General features: G+C 55.2%; 1 protein-coding gene and 1 non-coding gene across 2 annotated transcripts; one reads left to right on the top strand and one right to left on the bottom strand.

Annotated features, from left to right (window-relative positions):
- Positions 1-154: 154 nt before the first annotated feature.
- On the bottom strand, positions 155-22,764 carry RTN4RL2 (reticulon 4 receptor like 2). Its single transcript, XM_007519467.3, has 3 exons — positions 22,353-22,764; positions 12,723-13,204; positions 155-1,809 (listed from the first exon to the last, which is right to left on the bottom strand). The coding sequence occupies exons 1-3, from the start codon at positions 22,381-22,383 to the stop codon at positions 1,057-1,059; spliced, it is 1,266 nt and encodes a 421-aa protein (XP_007519529.2). The 5' UTR covers positions 22,384-22,764; the 3' UTR covers positions 155-1,056.
- Positions 14,621-14,727, top strand: LOC132534125 (U6 spliceosomal RNA). Its single transcript, XR_009545803.1, has one exon. It is a non-coding gene; the product is annotated as a U6 spliceosomal RNA (small nuclear RNA).
- Positions 22,765-24,481: the final 1,717 nt, after the last annotated feature.

Below are 24,481 nucleotides of genomic sequence, written 5' to 3'. Positions count from 1 at the left end.
CCCACCTCTAGCCAGCAAGAAGTTCTCTGATAATTGGGGGAAGGAAGGCTCCCCTTCCTCTAACATTCCTGGCCCTCCAAGTCTTTAAGACACGACCCACCCATCCCTCTGCCCTCTGCTGAGATCTTGGACCCACACACCTTACAGAAAAAGATAAAATAATAGAACTTTTTAATAAATTTTTCCCCCAAACAATTTCTGTTAATTCTTTTTCAACCACACACGCATGGGGTGGCAGCAGGGGGAGGGGAGAGGAACGTTCGCTCCAGTCCCCCCCCCCCAAAAAATGTCCCAGGTAGACTTCAGAGAAGAGTCTCCTCCAGCGCCGGGAGGTCGAGGGGGGCTTGGACGGTGCAGGGGCCTCGGGCTAATTTAACCCTGGGGCTTGCTCGGGGCTCAGCTCCCTGCCGGAATCTTCGGAAGGCTCTGCTGGTGAAAGCTGCTGTGCAGATAAAAGCCGCTCTGAGTCCACGGGGTGGGGGTGTGGGGGGGACCCTGGGCACCCCCGCCCCAGTCTCCAATGAGTGGCCAGAGTTGGGGTGTTCCTGGGGTGGGGGGGCGCAGGGCTGAGCCTTCAGGAGCGCCCTCCTGGGGATGCCACAAGCCAGCAGCCCAGGAAGTGGGGAGATGGCGACCTGTCCTCCTTTCTCCCCCTAAAAAAAAAAAAAAGTGAGAGGAAGAAGGATGGGGAGGTTTGCAAGGTCAAGGGTGCAAGGTGAGCAGGAAGAGGGACGGGGGGGGGGGGTTTTGCAAGGTCAAGGGTGCAAGATGAGCAGGAAGAGGGACGGGGGGGGGTTTGCAAGGTCAAGGGTGCAAGATGAGCAGGAAGAGGGACGGGGGGGGGTTTGCAAGGTCAAGGGTGCAAGGTGAGCAGGAAGGATTGGGGGGTTGTAAGATCAAGGGTGCAAGGTCAAGGGGTGAGAATGAGACCAGCGCTGCAGCTGGAGAACTGGGGGAGGGGGGGACGAGAGGGGTGTAAGGGAGAGGGGACAAAGAATGGGGGGTCGTCCTCCCTCCCCACCGCACCCCGCCCCGGACGGAGTCTCAGCACCGCAGTCAGAAGTGGTGGGGCGCCACGAGCAAGAGGCAAAGCAGAGGGGCAGGGAGTCCGGCCGAGAGCGCGGGGCCGCGGGAATCCGCGGGCGCCCGGCAGGCGGCCCCCGGGCACGTCTGCTCCCCGCGCCGGTCCTCGCCCCCGTAGCCCCCCCAGTAGTCGTCCTCGGTGGGCGCGTCCCCGCCCTGGCGCCCGCGCGGGTCCTCGGCCGGCAGGTCTCGGTAGAGCGTGGACGGGTCGGCAGGGGGCGCTCCAGCCTCGGCGTGCACGCCGTACAGGTGGTTGGAGGAGCTGTTGCCGCGCGCGCGGCTGCCCGGCCGGGTGGGCGTGGCCGGCGGGCAGGCCTGGAAGTCGGCCTCGCGGAGCGCGCGCAGGTCGCGGCCCAGGCGCTCGGGCGGGGACGCGCAGGTCACGTCGGAGCTGGAGACGCGCGCGCGCTGGAACCAGGCCCAGAGCGGGCGCGCGCGGCAGTCGCAGGCCCAGGGGTTGGCGTTGAGCCGCAGGAACTCGAGCGCCGGCAGGTCGGCCAGCGCCTCCCCGGGCAGCGAGGCCAGGCTGTTGTTGAACAGGTAGAGGATGGTGAGGCGGCCGAGGCCGTGGAAGGCGGCGCGGTGCACGCCCTGCAGCCGGTTCCCGTGCAGCAGCAGGCGGTCCAGGTTGCCCAGGCCGCGGAACACGTGCTCGGTGAGCAGCCGCAGGCGGTTCCCGTGCAGGAAGAGGTGGCTCAGGTTGGCCAGGTCGGCGAACAGGTCATCCTGCAAGGGGGTGGGGGGGGCGGGAGCGGGTCGGGTGGTGGGGTGGTGCACCTGGTGGCGTGCACACCTGACAGTGCACAGGGACCCGGGTTCGAGCCCCTGGGCCCCGCCTGTAGGGGGAAAGCTTCCCGAGTGGGCGATCAGGGCTGCCAAGTGTCTCTTCCCCCCACCCCTGTCTCTTCATCCCCTCCCACTTTCTCTCTGACTGCAATAATCAATAAAGACATAAAATGTGGGCGGGAGGGGGGGACAGAGAGTGTAATGGGTATGCAAACAAACTGTCATGCCTGAGGCTCCAAAGTCCCAGGTTCAATCCCCCTGCACTACCATGAGCCAGAGCTGAGCAGTGCTCTGGTAAAAAAAAAAATCAGTCAGGTAGGGGGCGGGTGGTGACACACCTGGTTGAGCTCATATGTTACAATGCGCAAGGACCAGGGTTTGAACCCCTGGCCCCCACCTGAGGGGGGAATGCTTTGCAAGTGGTGAAGCAGGGCTGCAGGTGTCTGTCTCTCTCTGTCTCTCTCCCTCCCTATCTCCCCCTTCCCTCTTGATTCCTGGCTGTCTTTATCCAATAAATAAAGATTTAGAAAAAATTAAAAAGACCAAGGTCTCCAGGAGGGGGTTGCCATTTGGCAGAGTAGAGTCCAGGACCCCAGGTTCGATTCCCCAGCATCGCATATGTCACAGATATGCTCTGGTCACTTTCTCTTGAGAAAGCATTTTAAAAAAAAGAAGTCCAGAAGTCCAGAAGCATGGCGCAAAGTGCAAGGATCCCGGTTTGAGCCGCAAACTACCCACCTGCAGAGGAGTCGCTTCACAAGCCGTGAAGCAGGTCTGCAGGTGACTTTCTCTCCTCCTCTCTGTCCTATCCAACAACAACAGTAATGGCAACAATAGTAATAACAACGGTAAATAAGGGCAACAAAAAAAGGGAGAAAATAGCCTCCAGGAGCAGTGGCTTTGTAGTGCAGGCACCGAGTCCCAGCAATAACCCTGGAGGCAATAAATAAGTAAATAAATGAATAAAGTCGGAGTCATGGGTTCAAATCTCACCTTCTGTAACCCATCTAGAAGTTAAGATAAGCAAGAATTAAGATCAGGTGTTTTTTTTTTTTTTCTCCCCAATGAAGAAATGGGTTTGGGGAAAAGACCAAAGCACTATCCTGTGATCTATGATGTTTCACTTGTCTTTTTTGTTTTGTTTTGTTCTTACACAGAGCTGAGCCCACTTCCCTGAAAACCTCAGGGGTGCAGCTGGGGAAATAGCTCAAGTGGCAGAGCACTAGACTTGCACACCTGAGGTTCCCAGTTTGACTCCCAGTGCTGCTCTGGCTTCTTCCTCTTCTCTGCCTCATGTGAAACACTTTCATACATAATTAAAACAAATCTTAAAACAAACAAAGCAAAGCCTTCAGGGCCACAGACCCCTCCCCCCCAAGATCCCCAAACTATCCAACAGGTCTGGGGTGGGACTCATGTCCTTACAAGTTCAGGGTCATGTAGACACCCGGTAGGACTGTCCTCGGGAGAATGGGCCCCTCGGTTCTGGCTAACCATGTGGACAGGGGGCTCAGACTTCCCAGCTGCAAACCCTGGCTCTGCTGTCAATGGACTATGTGCATCCTCTGGCAAGTCAGGGCATCTCTGTGACTCAGAAGAGTTTTCCGGCTGGAAGACACGCAGAATGAAGGAGGGTTCGTGTGTGAAGCCCTAAGCCTCCTGCTTCGTCTGGGATCTGGGGCTGAGCAGACCTGGTCAAGGGCTTGCTCCGAGAACCAGAGGGGATGGTCCACGGTGGAGCGTGTGAGCAGATCATGGGCACACACACAGCTGGTCCAGGACTGAGGCTCTGGGATTCAGTTGGCTCTCATGCCCAAGGTGTGACTCTGGGCAAGTTCTTTTGCCCCTCCCCCAACCCCCACCCCAAACCTCAGCTTCCAGCTTCCTCACTCTGTTCTGGCTCAGAGAACCAGCCCCCTTGGCCAGCCAAGGGTATAGAGTGGAGGTGTGGGGGAGGGCTACAGAGGCCACCAATAGCTGCTGGTGGCTTTTTTTTTTTTTTTGACACTAGGCTTACTATCAGGGCTTAGTGCTGGCAGAACAGATCCACCCCTCCCTGCAGCCATTTTTTTTCCTATTTTATTTGATAGGACAGAGAGAAATTGAGTAGGGGGAGGGACGTAGAGTAGGAGATAGACACCTGCAGACCTGCTTCACTGGTCTGTGAAGCTCTTCACCTGCATGTGAAAAACGGGGTGGGGCTTGAACCCAGGTCCTTGCAGGTGTGCCACTGCCCAGCCCCCTTAGGTTTTGTGACCTTAGACACTCAGGATTCAGTCCGGTCCCCCCCCTTTTTTTTTAACAATAGAGGTACTTCCTCTTGGGGCTCCAAAGTCCTGCTACGTAGACTAGAATGTTAAAGTGGCCAGGTATCTGTTGCCTCTGCCTTCTCCCCTTCTTGGGGCAGAGCTGAAGAGGTGACAAAAGTCTCCTTCAGGGAGTCGGGCTGTAGTGCAGCGGGTTAAGCGCACATGGCGCAAAGCGCAAGGACTCGAGTTAAGGATCCTGGTTGGAGCCCCTGGATCCCCACCTGTAGGGGAGTCACTGCACAGTGAAAAAGGTCTACAGGTGTCTATCTTTCTTTCCCCTTCTCTGTCTCACCTTCTCTCTGTCCTATCCAACAGTGATGACAACAATAAAACAAGAAAAGGGAATAAATAAATATATATTTTTAAAGTCTCCTTCAGAGGGCCAGGTGGTAGCGCACTGGGTTAAGCGCACATGGTGTGAAGCACAAAGACCAGTGTAAGGATCGCGGTTTGAGCCCCCAGCTCTCCACCTGCAGTGTGTGTGTGTGGGGTGGTGGGGGGGGGTTGCTTCACAAACGGCCTGCAGGTCTGCAGGTGTCTATCTTTCTTCCCCCCCCCCCCGTCTTCCCCTCCTCTCTCCATTTCTCTCTGTCCTATCCAACAACAATGACAGCAATAACAACAAGGGCAGCAAAATGGGAAAATGGCCTCCAGGAGCAGTGGATTGGTAGTGCTGGCACCAAGGCCCAGTAACAACCCTGCAGCCAAAAAAAGAAAGTGTCCTTCACTGTTCCCCCAACAAGAGGGGTGTCCCTCTTGTCTCGGGGCTGGACAGTCCCCAGGTCAGGCCATGTTGGTGCTGAAAACGGACCTTGAACTTTGCCTGGTTCAAAACTAATGGTGGGAAGGACGTGTGGGGGGTTTGACACACCGGGACTCTGCAGTCCATTGGAGTCAATTCACTGAGGTTGGGTGGTGATCGAACCTGGAGCTCAAGCCTCTCAGGCCCACCAGCTTAGCTGCCTTTTAACAGAGGAGATGCTACTTGGGGAGTTAAAGGGTTTGCCCCCCCAGAAGGAGCCAGCCCCCCACTTCCCACCAGAAGGACATCACTGTGGCCAGTAGGCCCAGGAGGTCTGGCTTCTCTATCCTTAAACCAGTGCATGGGTGTGGAGGGGGAGGGTAAGTGCCCCATATTCTGACTATGCTTCCCCTACTCTCCCCTGCCTGGGGAGTGGGTGATGGTCCTCCACTCTGCCCAGGAGAAAGATGGGAGGTTCTCAGGTGGGGGGAGGGCGCTGACTCCCAGCCCACACCCACAGCCTCCACCTTCCTGTGCTCCCGTGTGTTCCCCCCACCCCCATCTGGCTCTTCCGCCCTCTCCGCGGCAGGAACTGGAGCTGCCAAGAGCCCTCCTCTTGGCCACATTGAGATCCGTCCCCCTCACCCTTCTCACTGCCTCTGACATCAGCCTTTGCCACCACGCCATTCCCACCTGGGGGATCCCTGCGTGGCTGTGGCTTACCTACCTGGCCCCGTCCCCCCACTGTGGCCCAGTGTCCCCATCCTCGCCCCAGGTTCTGAATGCCTTCACTCAAATGCTCCTTTGGTTGAGCGAGGATCAGAGAAGGGAAGTGACTTGCTTCAGGTGTACCAACTGGATCTAGTGCAAGGCGGACAGGAATTCAGGGCACCAGGCTCTCAACACCTGCACTCTGGAGTCACACCCCTCCTGCCCCCCACCCCACCCCCGGGCTAACTCTGTGACTCTGAACTGGGGCCTTTAATATGCTGAGACCAAATTTTTGGTGCCACAGAACCTCTCTAGCCCAATCTTCTCTCTGACCTTCCCTTACCACTAGCCCCTGTCTCCCTTCTCGCCCCCTTTTTATTTTTTTAAACATTTTAATCCATTTAAAAAATTATTTATTTTCCCTTTTGTTGTCCTTGTTGTTTTTTTATTGTTGTTGTGGTTATTATTGTTGTTATTGATGTTGTCATTGTTAGGACAGAGAGAAATGGAGAGAGGAGGGGAAGACGGGGAGAGAAAGACAGACACCTGCAGACCTGCTTCACTGCCTGTGAACCCGCTGCACTACCGCCCGACCCCCCCCTCCCCCTTTTTAAAGAGTCTTGCCCTGACCCCTCTGTGAGGCTCAGTTTGGGGCAGGGGCCACTCCACCTCCCGCTTCTCCCCTCCCCCATCCCAGCTGTGGCCAAATCCCACCACCACTTGCCGGGCAGCAGCTCTCAAACCCGGGTCCTTCCTCTCACCACCGTGAAACCCCCCCAGCTCTGGTTTTCGGTGCATTAATAAGCTTGACTTTCACCACCCTCTCCCGCTCCTCTCTCTGGGCTGAGAGCCTCTGCTCAAGTCAGCCTCTTCCATTTCTAAACCGCATTGCCCTCACCCTCCCAGGGTTCACAGCTCTCTCTGCATCCATTTGAAATCTCAGCGCAGCACCTCGCCTCCCTGATACCCCCACCCCCACTCCCCACCCTCCACCCCAGACAACATCCTGCTCTTAACCTGGCATCCCAGCTCCCACCTCTGGTGCTAATCACACCAGCCATTGGGCCCTGTGACCTTGGGCAGCTGCAGGCACCTCTCTGGGCCTGTGTTCCACAACCCCCTCTCCCTCATCTGAGAGAGGGGAGAGCCGATTACTAAGATCCACCCTCATCTGATATTTATGAGTCAGGGAGTTCTGGAAGGGACCTCATTCATTCCACAAAGACTGCGTGTCAGGTTCGTGCCAGGTGCCCCCACTCCACGTCACTGCTGCCGTCACCGGCTGCATCACCATCCACGGCGGCTGACTTGACTGTGCTCGCACCCTGGGCCAAGTTCTGTGCTGCCCAGATGCTGAGTAGTAACCTAACCACCCGTCTCTGGGCCGGAGGCCTGAGGATGATTCTCCTGGCAGAGAGCAAAGATCAGAGAAGGCAAGTGACTTGCCTCAGGTGCACCCGCTGGATTTGGCACCCAGGAGGACAGGAATTGAGGGGACAGGACTCTGAACAGCTGTGCTCTGGAGTGTATGCCCTTTATTCCTCCGTGACTACTTCTAGGCCGTGTGACCTCGAATGGGGAACCTTGGCTTTGCTAAGCCTGGGGGCAAGGGTGATGCTTTTTTCTAGATCGGACTGCACACCCCACCCTTTGAATTGGCAGCTCCTCTGACCACCAACCCCCCCCTCCCCAACTCCAGGCTATTTTCTCTATTTTATGAATGGAGCTTTTGAGGCACAGATTTAGGCAAAGCCACAGGGCAAAATAAATAAATGAAAATAAAATAAACAGAAGAAGGTGGGGCAGAAGTTCAGGCTCAGAGCTGCATGGCTGGAAGAATGTTGGCGGGAGGGGGGCTGGGCGGTGGTGCACGCAGTTAAGCGCACATAGCACTAAGTACAAGGACCTGCACAAAGATCCGTGTTCGAGCTCCTGGACCCCCACCTGCAGCGGGAATGCGTCTCTTCCTCTCTCTATCTCCCTCTCCTCTCTCAATTTCTCTCTGTCCTATTGAATAATAATATTAATTAAAAAAAATGGAAAAAATGGCTTCCAGAAGCAGTGGATTCGTAGTGCTGGCACCAAGCCCCTGCGATAACCCTGGAGGCAAAAAAAAAAAATACTATTGTGCTATTCTGGGACACTGCACTGCATGGCCTGCTCTAATGACAGAGACAGAGATGGAGGGAGGGAAAGAGAGAGACTCAGAGAGAAATAATCTGGTTCCACTCAAGCAGCAAACGTGTCCCAGCAGGGCCAGGGCTGTTTTCTTTTTTCTTTTTTTTTAATTTTATTTATTTATTTACCCTTTTGTTGTCTTTTTACTGATGCTGTAGTTGTTCCTGATGTCGTCGTTATTGGATAGGACAGAGAGACATGGAGAGAGGAGGAGAAGACAGAGAGGGGGAGAGAAAGACAGACACCTGCAGACCTGCTTCACCGCCTGTGAAGCGACTCCCCTGCAGGTGGGGAGCCGGGGGCTCGAACTGGGATCCCTACGCCGGTCCTTGCGCTTTGCGCCACGTGCGCTTAACCCGCTGCGCTACCGCCCGACTCCCAGGGCTGTTTTCTGTTTATTCCTGCATCCCTGCTGTAGCAGGTGCTCAGTTAATGGCCATGGCGAATAAGCCCACGTGGCCAGGTGCCTGGTAGCCAGCAGACAATCTCGGGAGAACCTCAGCCCCGCCCCACCCCGCTGCCCTGCCTCTTGTGCATCCAGCCAAGGCTGTGCTCCGGGATGGGCCTGACCGCACCTCGGGTCGCACCTGCTCCCGGCGGGTCTCACCCCAGCCCGCATGTTTCCTCACCTGCCGGTGGCGGCTCCCGGTTCCGCCAGGCAGTTCACAGGCAAGGCTGTCTCTTGCTGTCTCCTCTATAAAGGGCCAGGTGTGAAGGTGCTGCCTGGCTCCTGCCCGGTGCCATTCGTGCTAGCAGCGGGCGGGGCAAGAAGACCCCTCTGCACTGGGCTGCCCGGCCCTGACCAGCCTGCTATTCTCCATCCACCTACTGCTTTATCCGTGTTCACTCACTTCCGACCAGCAGGTGCTATTCTTTCTTTTTTAATTTTTAGGCATATTTGTTTTTTGATATCTTATTTTCTTTTTTGTTAAGACTTTTTATTTATTTATTCCCTTTTTGTTGCCCTTGTTTTATTGTTGTTATTATTATTGTTGTTGTTGTTGGATAGGACAGAGAGAAATAGAGAGAGGAGGGGAAGACAGAGAGGGGGAGGGAAAGATAGACACCTGCAGACCTGCTTCACCACCTGTGAAGCGACTCCCCTGCAGGTGGGGAGCCAGGGGCTTGAACCAGGATCCTTACGCTGGTTAGCATCTCCTGTGTTTAACCCGCTGTGCTACCGCCCGGCTCCCTCTTATTCTTTTCTTAAATATATATTTTTAAAATTTATTAACTTTAAAAAATACTTTTTACTGGATAGAGACATAAATAGATTGAGAGGAGAGGGGGAGATAGAGAGGGAGACAGAGACATCTGCAGGCAGAGACCAGGGGCTTGAACCCTGGGTCCTTGCCCACTGCAGTGTGTGTGCTCAACCATGTGCGCTGCTGCCTGGCTCCTTTTATTTATTCCTTAATAGATAAATACAGAAGGAAATGGAGAGGGAAGGGAGACACCTGCAGTCCTGCTTCACCACTCATAAAGCTTCCCCCCTGCTGGTGGGGAGTGGGGGGGGGCTTGAACCCCATTCTGTGCGCATTGTTACAGGTGTGCTAACACCAGGTCGCAGGTGCTATTCTTATTCTTCCCATTTCAAAAAAGGGGGAAACTGAGGTTTTGACAGGGGGAGGGGAGGTTTCTACAGTTAAATAAATCCAAATGGCAGAGGTGGGATTCAAATTCAGAATGACTTCAGACCCTGGTTCTGACCATTGATAAACACTGGTAAGCTTCCCCTGGCCAGGGGCGCTCCAGACTGCTGGGACTTACAGCAATAATAATGATGACCTTCTTGTCTTGAGCTTGGTCCTGAGATATATTTTAATACTCATGAAACTTGTCAGATTAGTATTTGAAAGTCTTGCTGTCTCACAGATGAGATGGAGAGAGGTTAAGTCATTTGTCCCAAGTCACACAGGAGCCAGATGCCAATAATATATATATCAGCTAGTAAAATGAATGAACCCAGGAAGACCCTGCTGGAAGGTTCTCAGTACTGGAAAAAATAGCCTGAAATGTCAACAAAATGTGAAGTCTCTTCCTGGCCGTGTGTTCCCAGGAATTTCTTTTCCGCATCCTCTGTGCTCCTAACCGTCCTTGCCATCAAGCTAAATTTAGGAAAGACATAGAGAAAAGGCAGGGAGTTTTGTGGGCTCTCACCCACCTCCAACCCCCCCCACGGCCCGAGTATAATCCCTGAAATTGACCCAAATCTCCAGGCTGGGGTCCAAATAGGCCACTTCGCCAAGACCAGCATTAAATCTGGCTTGTTTCTTTTTCTGAAAATCGTACTTTAACAAGCATGTGTCTAGTGCTTACGGGATGCCAAGTGCTATTCTAAGCGCTTTACAAATTATTCATGCGTTTATAAAAGTCCCAGGAGGCGGTGCTCTCGTGCCTCCATTCCACAGAAGGAAAAACTGAGGTTTGGGGGGGAGGGGATGGCATATCACTGACTTTGCAAATGGCAGGGTGGGCACCTGCCAAGTTCTGAACTTTCAGCCTGTCACACAGTGTGCCCACTAAGTGGCTGTGGGTGCTGTTATTAGTTTCTCTATATGACGGTAATGGCACGCAGCACACTAGGTATTAGATGATTGGCCTCTTTCCCTCTCTCTGTCTGTTACACACAGAAGACAAGAGAAAAAATGGAAGAGGCTACCACTCAAAGCTTCCTTCAACGCAGTGGGGGCCAGGCTCAAACATGGGTCTTGCACATGGAAAAGCAGCACACTATTTAAATAAGCTGTTCTGCTAGCGCCCCCCCCCGTTACCCCCCCATTAATGCTTTTCTGGGAAGGTGAGATTTTTTTTTTCCCCCTCCAGGGTTATCACTGGGGCTTGGTGCCTGCACTGGGGATCCACTGCTCCTGGAGGCATCTTTTTTCCCCCATTTTTGTCTTTGCTGTATAGGACAGAGAGAAATGGAGATAGTTGGGGAAGACAGAAAGGGGGAGAGAAAGATAGACACCTGCAGACTTGCTTCACCACTTGTGAAGCGGACCCCACACACACACACACACACACCACACCCCCCACACCCCCCCGCTGCAGGTGGGGAGCCGGAGGCTTGAGCCAGGATCCTTACAACGGGCCTTGCACTTAACCTGGTGCGCTACTGCCCAGCCCCTGGATGGTGGGATTTTAATCTGTTTTGTTCACTGCTATGATTCTAGCCTAGGAGATGGAGTGCTCAGTGTTGTTATTGCTTTTGCTCTGGGGGGGTTAGGGAGATTACTGGTCATCTTTTCAAGTCAGCACATTGGTAACTAATTGCACAATGGCCCAGAGCCAGAGGAGAGAGAGGTTGGATGTCCCTGTACCCTTTCAGCTAGAGGCTGTGTCCCGGAGGGAGACTGTTTTTCCCAGAGTGGTTTGGAGGGTGTGTGATTGCTTCCTGGGGAAATAGAATGGGAGGATCTGACTGTCAAGCAGTCAGCATAATAACAACAATAAACACTATTTAGATCAATAATAATAACAATAAATAGCAATTACTGTTATTCCTTCCATTTTTTTTTCCTCCAAGAACATCTATTTTCCAAATACTTAACAGTTCTTAGTTTTTCCCTCCTCCTTTCCTTGTCCAAGGATATAGAAGGGCTGGCATTCCCCCTTGTCCCTATACCCAGTGGGACGGGGAGGGGCGTTTGGGACACCCTTTGATGTGACACTGCCTGCCCCTTTCTCCACCTCTCCCTGAACTGGGAGAGTGCGGGGTGGTTGACAAAAAGCAGTCTTCAAGGCCTTTGGGTTTGTGGGGGGTGTGCCCGGGAAAGGCTGAGTTCCCCCCACCACTCTCATCCAAAGTGAGCATGGGGAGGGGGGGAAGGAGAGATCACAGAAAGAGACACACATGGAGAGAGACAGACGTGGGGGTGTGTGTGGAGCGGGCGTGTGAAGGGAGACAGACAGAAGAGGCAGAAGAAGACAGACGGGGGAGGCAAGTGACAGAGAGAGAGAGAGAGAGGGATGGAAAAGGACAGACAGACAAGACAGGTCAAGGGAGCTAGATAGGGATTGGGGGATGAGAAAGACAGGATGCTATGGACCCAGCTGCAAAGAGAGAGAGACAGACAGATCAAGAAAAGATGTCAAAGAAAAATAGTAAAGGGGCCGAGAGGTGACGCACCTGGTTGAGTGCACATGGTGCCTACCATGCACAAGGACGCTGGGTCAAACTGGTTCTCACTTGCAGGCTTTGCAAGTAGTGAAGCAGGGCTGCAGGTATGTGTTTCTCTCTCTCTCTCTCTCTCACACACACACATCTCCTTACATCTCGATTTCTATGACTATTCAATAAATAAAAACAATATACTTTGGCTCCAAGGTTATTGCTGGGGCTTGGTGCCTGCACTACAAATCCACTGCTCCTGGAGGCCATTTTTCCCATTTTGTTGCCCTTATTATTATTGTTGTTGGATAGAACAGAGAGAGATGGAGAGAGGAGGGGAAGACAGAGAGGGGGAGAGAAAGATAGACACCAGCACACCTGCTTCACAGCTTGTGAAGTGACCCCCCCCCCCACCTGCAGGTGGGGAGCCGAGGGCTCAACGGGGATCCTTGTGCCTGTCCATGTGCACTTAACCCACTGCGCTACAGCCAGGCCCCCAATAAAAAAATATTTTAAGGGCTGGGTAGATAGCATAATGGTTATACAAAGAGACTCTCATGCCTGAGGTTCCAAAGTCCTAGGTTCAATCCTCCTCACCACCATAAGCCAGAGCTGAGCAGTGCTCTGGTAAAAAACAAAAAACCAAATAAAAATTTTTTTTTTAAAAAAAGGAGGGACTGGAGTTTGGAGACACACACAAGGAGAGATCGTGATGGGCGGGCAGGAGTGCGTGCACATGCGTGCGCCTGTGCGCATGGGCGTATTATTTTTTTTTGGGGGGGGGGGGGCGGGGACTCACCTGGAGGTGGACCAGGCTGTTCTCCTGGAGGTAGAGGTACTGCAGGCTGACCAGGCCGCGGAAGATGTCGCCGGGCAGGCTGCTGAGCTGGCAGCGGTACAGATGCAGCGACTGCAGCCGCTCCAGGCCCTGGAAGGTGTCGGGCTCGAGCGAGCGCAGGTGCCGGTTGTCGCCCAGGTCCAGCTCCTCCAGGGCCTGCAGGTGGCGGAAGGTGCCCGGGTAGATGGTGGAGAGGTTGTTGGAGAAGAGCCACAAGGTGAGCAGGTTGGGTCCGAAGGTGCCGGGCCGCAGCGTGCGGATAAGGTTGTTCTGCAGAAAGAGGCGCTGCGTGCTGGGTGGCAGGGCCAGCGGCACGGAGGAGAAGTTGTTGGCTTGGCAGCTGACGGTGGGCGGCGACGAGTAGCAGGTGCAGAGCATCGGGCAGCTGGGGGCCGCGGGGGGCAGCGCCAGGAGCAGCAGCAGGAGGCAGGCCGAGGCGGGACCTGCGGGGCGGAGCGAGAGGGGCCTCTGGAGGGGCTGCCTGGGCTGTGTGTGTGTGTGTGTGTGTGTGTGTGTGTGTGTGTGTGTGTGTGCCCCTGTCTTCTTCTACGGTGCTCCTGGCTCACAAAAAAGCCATTAAAAAGAACCTTGGGGGAGGGGCCAGGTGGTGGCGCACCTGGTTGAGCGCACATGTTACAGTGCGCAGGTTCAAGCCCTCGATCCCCACCTGCAGGGGAAAAGCTTCACAAGTGGTGAAGCAGGGCTGCAGGTGTCTCTCTGTCTCTCTCCCTCTCTATCACCCCATTCTCTCTCAATTTCTGACTGTCTCTATCCAACAAATAAAGATAAAAAAATTTTTTTAAAAAGAATGGCTAAAAAAAGATTAAAATAAAATAAAAAAAGAGGGAGGGGAGTCAGGCGGTAGTGCAGCGGGTTAAGCGCACATGGCGCTAATAAGCACAAGCACCCGCGTCAGGATCCGGGTTTGAGCCCCAGGCTCCCCACCTGCAGCCCCACCTGAAGGGAGGGTCGCTTCATAAGCGGTGAAGCAGGTCTGTAGGTGTCTATCTTTCTTTCCCTTCCCCTCTCTTCCCCTTTTCTCTCGATTTCTCTCTGTCCTATCCAACAACAGCAATGGCAACAATAATAATATCAACAAGGGCAACAAAAATGTGAAAAAATGGCCACAGGAGCAGTGGGTTTGTAGTGCAGGCACCCAGCCTCAGTGATAACCCTGGAGGCAAAAAGGGGGGGGGCGCCTGGGTGGTGGTGCACCTTGTTGAGTGCACATGATATACTATTCCTGCACAGGATCTGGGATCAAACCCCTGGTCTCCACCTGCAGAGGGTATGCTTCATGAGTGGTAAAGCAGTGCTGTAGGTGTCTTATCTTTCTCTTTCCCTCTCTACCTCTCCCTCCCCCTTTCAATTTCTCTTTGTCCTAGCAAATATAAGAAAAATAAAATAGGGGCCAGGCAGTAGCACAGCTGGTTAAGTGCACATAGTGTGAAGCACAAGGACCTGTGCCAGGATCCCAGTTCGAGACCCCGGCTTTCCACCTGCGGGGGGGGGGAGCAGGGGTCACTTCATAAGTGGTGAAGCAGGTCTGCAGATGTCTATCTTCTCTCACTCTCTATCTCCCCCTCTTCCTCTCAATTCCTCTCTGTCCTATCCAAAAAAATCAAAATCAATCAATAAATAAATGGCCACAGGAGCAGTGGGTTCATAGTGTAGGCGCTGAACCCCAGTGATGACCCTGGTGGCAAAAAAAAGGGGTTTATGGGGTTGGCAGTGGCACACTGTGTGCACGGACCCAGTTCAAGCCCCCGGTTCTCGCCTGGAAAGAGAAAGCTTTGTGAGCAGTGAAGTAGGGCTGCAGGTGTCTCTCTGTCTCTCTCCCTCTCTATCTCCCCCTTCCTGTGCTCGATTAGGCAGCACATAGACTAAAATTGGAACAACACAGAGAAGATTAGCATGGCCCCTGCAGCAGGATGACATGCAAATTCATGAAGCGCTCCATATTTACAATAAAATTAAACATCTATCTCCCCCTTCCCTCTTTACTTTTCTGTCTCTATCCAATAAATTAAAAAAATGTAATTTAAAAAGAAAACATATTAAAAGATCTATTTATGAGTGGTCTGGGGGAGATAACATATTGGTTCTGCAAAAAGACTTTCCTAGGGCTGGGGAGACAGCGCAATGGTTATGCAAAGGACTTGCATATCTGAGGCTCTGAGGTCCCAGGTTCAGTCCCCGGCACCACCATAAACCAAAGCTGAGCTGTGCTCTATTAGTTGTAGTAGTAGTATTTGTCATAGTAATAATCATAATAATTATAAATATTTTTAAAATAAAACAAAATAACTTTCATGCCTGAGACACGCAAGGTCCAGATTTAATCTCTAGCTCCACCATAAGCCAGAGCTGAGCAGTGCTTTGGTGAATTAAAGCAAACTTAGAGGGAGAGAGAGAGAGAGAGAGAGTGAATTACTCTGGCCTATGGGATACTGGGGATCGAACTCAGGACTTCATGCCTGAAAGTCAGGTCTCTTCTGACTGGGTCACCTCTGGGGTAACCACTTCCACTTAAAATAAAAAACAAGTATTGATTTGCCATTGGCTTGGGAAGCTATAACATTTCAGGAGGACATCATCCCCCCCTCTAGAAACCTCTCCAACATGCAGAAGCCTCAGGTCATCACTTCCATGGGTTTTGATCTTCTGCTATTAAAAAAAAAGTATATACAAGGAGAGAGGGGGAAGGTCCCAGGCTTGAGACCGACCTCCACTGTACTGAGGGGAGCTTTGAAGCTAGGGTGTCTTTCCTTCTCTCCTTCTCTCGTTCTGTTTTTTTTCCCCACTATTTATTTATTCCCTTTTGTTGCCCTTGTTTTATTGTTGTAGTTGTTATTGTTGTTATAGCTGTTGTTGTTGTTGGACAGGACAGAGAGAAATGGAGAGAGGAGGAGAAGACAGAGAGGGGAAGAGAAAGATAGACACCTGCAGACCTGCTTCACTGCCTGTGAAGTGACTCCCCTGCAGGTGGGGCACCGGGGGCTTGAACTGGGATCTTTATGCTGGTCCTTGCGCTTTGTGCCACCTGAGCTTAAACAGCTGTGCTACTGCCCGACTCCCTCTGTCTGTCTTTCTATCTGACAGTGTTAGCCAAGGGCAGTGAACCCCTGGCAATGACTGACTGACTGAATGAATGAATGAATGAAATAAATGCAGGGCTGGTCAAATAGCTCACATAGATAGTGCACCTGCTTTGCCATTCATGTGACCTTGGCCCAAGTCCAGCCTGTACAGCACTGGCTAAAGTTTTGGTGCTGAGGTGCCTCTCTCTCTCTCTCTCTCTTATTTTCTCCCTTCATCCCTCTCTTTCTCTCTCTGTCTCTTATCTAAAAAATAAGTTGGCCCACTGATGAATAATAATAATAATGATAATAATAATGATGATGAAATGAAGAAATGGCAAGATGTCACAGCAGGGAACACTGTTCACTTGGGGCTGTTTGATATGCAACTGGCTTCTGTCATTCCTGTTTCCATCACGGCGGCCTTGACCTTGTGACCTGCTAGGGCTCATCAGCCTCAGTGCTGGGATCTGGGGGATTCCTTGTCTCCAGGCCAGTCCCGTATAGTGACAAGTGGGGGCTGGGCGGTAGCGCAGCGGGTTAAGCACAGGTGGTGCAAAGCGCAAGGACCAGCGTAAGGATCTGGGTTCGAGCCCCTGGCTCCCCACCTGCAGGGGGGTCGCTTCACAGGTAGTGAAGCAGGTCTGCAGGTGTCTGTCTTTCTCTCCCCCTCTCTGTCTTCCCCTCCTCTCTCCATTTCTTTCTGTCCTATCCAACAACAACGACATCAATAACAACAATAACAACTAGAACAAGAGCAACACCAAGGGCAACAAAATGGGAAAAATAGCTTCCAGGAGCAGTGGATTCCTAGTGCTGACACAGAGCCCCAGCGATAACCCCGGAGGAAAAAAAAATGATAAAAAAAAGAGTGAGGAGTAGCATGCTGGTCACCTGCTCCCTGGAGGCCAGTGGCATTGTCACCCAGTTAGAGAAGCCTAATGGCCTCCAAACACGGCCAGATGACCCCCAGGGAGAAGCATCACCTTTTGGGAGGCTGAGGTCATGGGTGTCTGGTTCCCTGTATTGCCCTTGCAAACACTCTTCCATCACTTCCCTGGAGTCTTGGGGATTAACAAAAAAAAAAATTAAAAACACTTTTGTTTGTTTTCTTCCTTAAAGCAACTTTTCTTTTTAAAAAAATTGTAATCTTTATTTATTGGATAGAGACAGCCAGAAATCGAGAGGGGAGGGGGAGATAGAGAAGGCGAGAGACACCTGTAGCCCTGCTTCACCACTTGCAAAGCTTTCCCCATGCAGGTGGGGACAGGGGGATCCAACCCAGGTCCTTGCGTATTACAACATGTGTGCTCAACCAGGTGCGCCACCTTCTGACCCCTTAAAGCAACTTTCCCCTAAAGCTATGGCCCAGCCTTCTTTTTAAATTTTTTTAAACAATTTTAATTTATTCCCTTTTGTTGCCTTTGTTGTTTTATTGTTGTAGTTATTATTGTTGTCATTGTTGTTGGATAGGACAGAGAGAAATCGAGAGAGAAGGGGAAGACAGAGGGGGGGAGAGAAAGACAGACACCTGCAGACCTGCTTCACTGCCTGTGAAGTGACCCCCCCCTGCAGGTGGGGAGCCGGGAGCTTGAATCAGGATCCTTATGCCAGGTTTCTGTGCTTAGTGCCATGTGTGCTTAACCCGCTGCACTACTGCCCGACTCCCTAAATTTTTTTTTTAATTGTATTTTTTTTATTTTGGATAGAGATAGAAATTGAGAGGAAAGGGGGGAGGAAACATTTACTTGCAGCCCTGCTTCACCACTCGAGAAGCTCCCCCCCCCTCTGCAGGGGCTTGAACTTGGGTCCTTGTGCACTATAATGTATGCCACCCCCAGCCCTCTCCAGTTTTCTTATGAGAGAGATGGAGAAGCAGGCCCAGGGAGAAGGCCCCAGGTTCAGAGGATTCAAGTCTGGTCCCTTGGCCTGCTTGGCTTGGATGTGGCCATGAAGTTCTGAGCTGTAATCAACTTGACCTCTGCTTCCCACCCCACCCCTCCTCCTCCTGGTCCTCCTCCTCCTTCTTCTTTTGATAGGACACAGAGAAATTGAGAGGGGAGCCAGACACCTGCACTGCTGTTTCACCCTTCACGAACCACCCTCCCACCCCGCAGTTGGAAACTGGGGGCTTGAACCTGGGTCCACTGTGCATGGTAACCTCTGTGCTCAACCGGGTGTGCCAATGCCAGCTTCCCAACCTCTGCCCTTTATTGTGACTTCTGGAAGACTCTTGGGGACTTCTTCTGGTGGGTTTGGGGGCAGGAGGGGGAGAGGGACCCACACTTCCAAAACTTTCTGGGTACACATCGACTTCAAACAAAATGCTAGGTTGGCAAAAGTGTGTGTGTGTGTGTGTGTGTGTGTGTGTGTGTGGAGGTACACACATAACTTCTGCACTCAGAGACTTGAAGGCACCTGGAAGGCATTCCTGAGGTTCAGAGATGCCAGGGAGAGGCTGATGGTAGCTGAGTTTAGAAGAATTCTGTGAGTGGAGCTTGGTTTTGGGGTGTACAGTACAGTGGGCACCCACAGACCATCGAGTGTGGCATTGGCATCACAGCTGCTCCAGTGGGTTCCCACGAGAGAGCACAGAAGCACAATGTCTGGGGGAGGGGGCAGAGAGGAAGGCCCTGAGTTGGCATGGGTGATGCTCTCCACCCTGGGCAGGGGGTGCCACTCCATGGCACCCAGCCCCTCCCAGCTGCAGCTGGGTGTGGAGTGCATGCTGGTGGCGCCCCACTGTGTGAGCTGCAGGGCCCCGTGTGCGTGTGGGCTGGGTGTGATGTAATCCTCAGTGACACAGCCAGTGCTGTTCCATTTGTTCACACCACCCCCCTGCGTTTCTCGGCCCTTCTCACCCCTCCCCCGGACGGGACGGCGTTTCACGATTACTTTCTCCTCCTGAGTTTTTCCTGAGACACGTGGGGTGGAAGACCGAAGAGCAAGTCTCTCACCCTCCACTCCATCACGCGGGGCGGGGGGCGGGATGCCTGACTCCCCTCCATCCCCATCCCACCCACCTCCCCAGGATGGGTTTCATGCACATTGAGGTTGGACTGAGAAGCCAGCATGGACTCAGAGAGGCCAAGCAAGCTGCCCAAGGTCACACAGCAGAGTGGTTGGCAGAGGCAGGAGGGGCCCTGCCAGGGTGCTCTCCTCCCTGTTAGACGCACCCTCCACTCTGGCCTCCTCAAGGCCTTGACACTGGAGGGAGCCAAATCCTTTTCTGATTCCTTAATCCCACCCTTGATCCACAAGCTCACAAGAGCCTGAGCTCTCGGGATTACAGAGCTCTTTTCCCAGCCGCTAGGTCCAGCTGGCATCCCAGGAGAGAAAGGAGTGCAATCCTGGGGGGCTCCAGAGGAGAGGAGCACTTGCCCTCTCTGTGTGAAGAAAAGGGACCTAAGTCTCTTGCAGCTTGCAGGTCCAGAGGCTGCTGCTGGTGGTGGTGGTGGGGCTCATTCAGCCCTCCTGCCCCCACTAGGGGTCTCCTCTCTCTTTTTTTGCATCTCCCCTTCAGAACCCACTTGTCCAAGCCTGCTGTGGGGTTCCCCTCAGGCTCTGTGTAAGGGCCCGGGGCAGGGGGCCCTCTCGGTGCCAGCAGCTGCGTATCAGGGACTCTGTTGCCATTTCTGGCCTTCGATGCTGCCACCGCTGTGTGCAAAGCAGCTGTAACCCAAGGAGCCTCATCCATAATTCAGGTTTCGGCTCTCACTGGAGGCGAGCAGGAGCAGGAGCGGGGGGTGGGGTGGGGGGGTTGGGGGGGTGGCTGGAGTGGGGGCTCTGGGTTTCTGCCCCCAGGCCTGGCTGAAGAGCTTGGGGGCAGAGGCGGAGGGAGGCAGCAGCAGGCTGGGGCCCTCAATCCTGTCTGCCCTACACACACCCCTTCCCCCACTACCCCACTCCCACTCCTGCCTTCAGAACCCAGGGCCTTCTTTCTCCCACACTCCAAGACCACAGTCATACTCCTGGCTCCCCCGTTTTGTGAACCCCTAACAAAGATGGGGGTGGGAAGCCCAGAGTGTTAAGACTAGTTGTTAGGGCAGGGGGGTGTAAGAGCAAACCTCTTCATTCAGAGGGGACATGTTCAGGGCTGAAGAGGTTGAAGGGTCTCTCCGGACCTGGATTCCCAACCTGGATCCCCAGATGGACAGTGACAGCCAACCCACGGAATGTTTCTCAAAGGCTTGAATCAATACTCTGGCCCTAAGTAGTTCGGAGGAAGCCCCCTCCCTCACTTCCACTCTGTCTGTCCACCCCACTTGCTTCTTATCTTCCTTTTCCTTCTATATATCAAGGCTTGTTTTCATTTAAGGGATAGAGAACTTGATAAAGAAGCCAACCAGTACATGCAGTACCAGGGATGGAACCGGGGGCCTTGGGAATGCAAGGCCTGCACTCTGTCAGCTGAGCGCACTGCCTGTCCTTCCCTTCCTTTAAGGTCAGCCGCAGGGAGGGGAGCTGAGGCAGGAAGACCCACCTGCTGCTAAGCACCCAGGGTGCCCCCACACCCTATCCTCAGCAGATATTCTAACTGAGTGGCCTCCATGTGCAACGGAATCAGAGGGGCTCAGAGGTGAGTTTCTGGGGGTCTTGCAGCTCCACCCCTGAGGCAGAAGTGGCCCCCAGGCACACTAGGCAGGGACCCCAGGGCTTTCTCTACAACTTCCTGGCTCCTGGGCTCCAGGTGGTGGCCACTCTGGGGGGAACCCCTTCTGCGCTCCATGCTCAAGCAAAGATGCCAGAACTGAGTAGGGCAGGCAGCAGAGAGAGGTCAGAACAATGTATTGATCCCGGAAGGCAGAGGGGCCCAGAGCCAAGCAGTCTCCATTCACCCAGGGGCCACACAGTCAAGGACATGCTAGGGTCCCTGTGAATCACAGAACTAGGAGAGGAAGCAGATGGAGCAGGGGGTACTGACCCACAGGGCACAGGGCACCCCCCACACACACACACACACATGAAAGGCTACACCTTGGTGGTGGTGGGGTGCATGGGTTCCACGCTTGTGGCTCTGAAGGAGGGATCCAGGGTCTCAGACCAGAATCAACAGCTCTGAACCCCAAAAACTGCGAGTGGGAGGTGAGGGGCTGCAGGGCACATGCGGAAGGGAGTAGGAGGGGCCAAGGAGGTGGGAGTCCAGGGAGCCGTGATGGGGGGGGGGGGGGGGGAGAGGAGCTGGGGATGCACTGACTGGGTGATGGAGGTTCAAAGCCACTGCAAACAGCTTCTCACTCTGCCAGAATATGACACCCCAAAATAAGCTTGCTGCCGTAGCGGCCGCGGCAGCAGCGCAACAGCGGCAGGAGCCATTCCACCGACGCCCCGGACCCAGAGATATAAATGGCAGCACGAGCCAGCCAGGGTGCCCACCCATCGAGGCTGCCACCCCAGCACCCTCCCGGGCGCTGAGCTCAGAACCCCCAGCAGCTGCTCTCAGAAGGAAGGGCACAGACATGTCTTGAGAACGTGGGGCTTCCCATGTGGAAGTGGTTTCCAGAAACCTCTTTGTCTTATGTCTGGGTGCCCCCACCCCCACCCCTGGTGTCTCTCTCTCTCTCTCTCTCCCCTTCTCTCCCTCTCCTAGTCTTTTCTCTTCCTCCTCTCCTTTCTCTCCTCCATTTCTTTCCAGAACCCCAGCACTATTCTGATCACACCCGTGTCCCATTCTCTCTGGTCTCCTTCCCCAGTCCTGGAGCCTAGCTTTGAACTCTTTTCCTGTTTCTGACACCCCCTTTGGGCTTCATCTTCTGAGTCACCGAGGTCTCAGTCCACCTTCTCCTTTTCACTCTCTATCACCCCCCCCCCCCATTTCAGGCCCCTGGGTTCTCTCCTCCCCTTTCCTAGTCTGGTGTTCTCTCTCCCTGCTCTCCCACCAGGCGTTCCCCTTCCTCTTCTTCCCCCTCGAAGCATTTCCCTCATCCCTGAGGGCCCCTAGTTTGCGCCCACCCCCCTTTCTGACCACCTAGCCCCCCACCCCACCCCCAGCACTGGCTCCCCCACCTAAGGCTCTGTCACTCGGTTGGTGGAACTACCCCCATTCCCACTGTCCTAGCCGGGTGGGCCCCTAGTTTGCCCCCCCCGCTGCACCCCCTCTCTTCCCGGGGAGCCCCTACCCACATCCCCGGCCAGTGCTCCCAGGTGACCGCAAAGTGCTGAGGCACCGGGCGCGCGGAGTTGCTGAGTCGGCGCTTCTCCAGCCGGCCCGAGTCCTCCGTGCGCCCCGGAGCAGGTGGAGCCGGGACAGCGGAACCTGAGCCGCCCCCTCCCCCCCGCACCCCGCACCCGTCCGCCCGCACCCGGCGCCCCCCCCCCCCCCACTACGGTCATGAGCTCCGCGCAACCCTCCGGCAGGCTCCCAGCCCGGGGTTCCCCACCCGGGGGTGGGTTCCCCTGGTCCCAGTTCTCGCTACCCCCCCCACAGACTGCCTCACCCCCACAACTGCCCCACCCCAGCGCCCTAAGGTGGGGGCGCCCCCCCGATCGCCCCCTCTGCCGGGGTCTCTACCTTGCAGCAGGCGCCGGAGGCCGGGCAGCATCTTGTCTCGACGCGCGGGGAAAGAGGGGGCGCGGGGAGGGCGCCCCCACTGGCTCCTGGGACCCGCCAGACGGCGGGCGGCGGGGACTCCGTGGGGCTCCGGGTGCACTAGCCTGCGCCCCCCGGGCTGCGGGCCTCGGGGGGAGCCATGGGCCTCGACGGCGCGGGGCGGGGAGGGGCGGGGAGGGCTGGGGCTGGCCGTCGGCGCCTCCCCGACCGCGCGCTAGCCCGTCAGTCCGTCTGTCTGTGCGCCCCGGCTGCGTGCGGAGGGAGAGTGGAGACGGCCCGCAGGCGCATCCCAGCCACCCCCTCCCTCCTCCCCGCGCCCGCTGGCTCCTCCCTCGCTTCCTGGCTCGACGACTTAACCCTTCGCTGCCCACAGGGGGGGCGGGAGCGGCTGTCCCGCCCCGGTCACGCCAGCCCCCTCCCCTCGGGGTGCTGGGGAACCCGGCGTGTGCGTATGTGTGTGCCTGTGTGTGTGTGTGTGTGGGGGGGCTGTGTTCCCTCGCCTTCGCGGCTCCGTGCTGGCAAAGAAACCCTTGCTGGAGGGGGTGCCGTAGTTGAAAGGAACTCCGTGGACGTATCCAGCACCCCCCCCCCCGCAACCCTCCCCCAACTCGGGAACCCCATGGACTAGTCTAGCTTACCGCCTTGCAAATCCCCACCTTGGGGACCCCGTGGATGTGTCCAGCCCCCTCCTCCTTGCAACTGCCCATCTTGGGAACCGCGTGGACGTGTCCAGCCCCCTCCCCGCCCCTTTGCAACCCCACTCCACAACTTTCCCCGAGGAGTTGGGCTCCGAGGTCATCTTCCCGCTCTGGGCCCGGGTCTCTGGCTCCAAAGTTCCGGCCCCCGCCGTTTCTTGCCCCAGGGATAGCTCTGACACCCCGCTCCCCCCTGGAGCTCCAGACCACCTCCCCTTCCCTCTGCCATCCCAAGTGGGGGCGCGTGCAAGAGTGTCTGTGTGCCAGGCCTATCGTGCACGCGCACATACATACGCGGGTGCTCGGGGTGGGTGGGGGTGGCGGCCCCGAGAAGCGGGGGCCACTGTGCGGTGCTGGGAGGGAAGTCGAGTGCCCGCCCAGAGCCGGACGCCACGCGCCTCTGAGGGTGCTTGGGAGGGGGGCGCGTGGCGAGCGCGCCCCGGGCGGCCTGCGCAGAGCGGGTGCAAGTTTGGGCGCGCGAGCGAGCGAGTTTGGGCACAGCTTTCCCTGTGCACGTGCGAGGCAAGGCAAGGAAAGATCTCAACTCCTGCAAGAAAACAAACAAACAAACAAAAAACCCACGGAGATAGGGAAGGACCCGAAGGTGCGGAGGGGACAACAGCTTCCACATAGCTTCTTCGATAGCCTTTTTCAAAGAGGGGATGCATTCCGATCTTACGGGGGGGTGGTGGTGGTGGTGGTGGCAGCGTTTCACTGGGGTGGGGTCCGGTGATGCCAGCCGACTGGTGGCGCAAGCGTCTCCATGCCAAGGAGGCGGACACACCCATGAGGGATGGTCCCGGAGCTCCGTGCTCGGTACCCGGCTTTTGGGAACCTCTTGAGCGCGAGGGGGTGGGGGTGCGGGTGAAGAGGCAGCCCTCGCGGGGCGGGGAGCTATTTCGGGGAGCGCACAGAGGGTCCTGGGTCTTCTGCCCAGCCGGCCCCTCGGGAGCCGGGGAACCCCAGGCGGCAGTGCCCCGCAGTGAAGACGAGACCCCTTCACCCCTAAATGCGCTGGGACCCCAGGCTCCTGTTCTCCTGTTAGCTGGTCCCACTTTCCAGCCATCCTCACTGCCTCCTCACTCCCTGTCTTTCTGCCCCATTATTCATGTTCCCTAGCCTCTTTGTCCCACCTCGCTCTCCCTCCTTTATCCCCTCCCCTTTCTGCATCGGCGTCTTTCTGTCACCAGCTTCTCCATCTCTCTCATTGTCTCTGCCGCTTGCCTTCTGTCTTTGTGGCTCCCATGCACCTTCCCTTTCCTCTCCGCCCCCCAAGATGTCTTTGTATTTGTCTACTTTCCTTTCTTTTATTTTATTTGATAGGACAGTAGGACAGAGAGAAAGATAGAGAGGGACAGAGACTGAAGGACACCTGCAGCCCCCCCACCCCTCCGC

This window comes from Erinaceus europaeus, chromosome 17 (assembly GCF_950295315.1).
Source record: "Erinaceus europaeus chromosome 17, mEriEur2.1, whole genome shotgun sequence".
Lineage (NCBI taxonomy): Eukaryota > Metazoa > Chordata > Mammalia > Eulipotyphla > Erinaceidae > Erinaceus > Erinaceus europaeus.
Note: the sequence above shows the minus strand (reverse complement) of the source record. Positions and strands in the feature narration are given on the sequence as shown.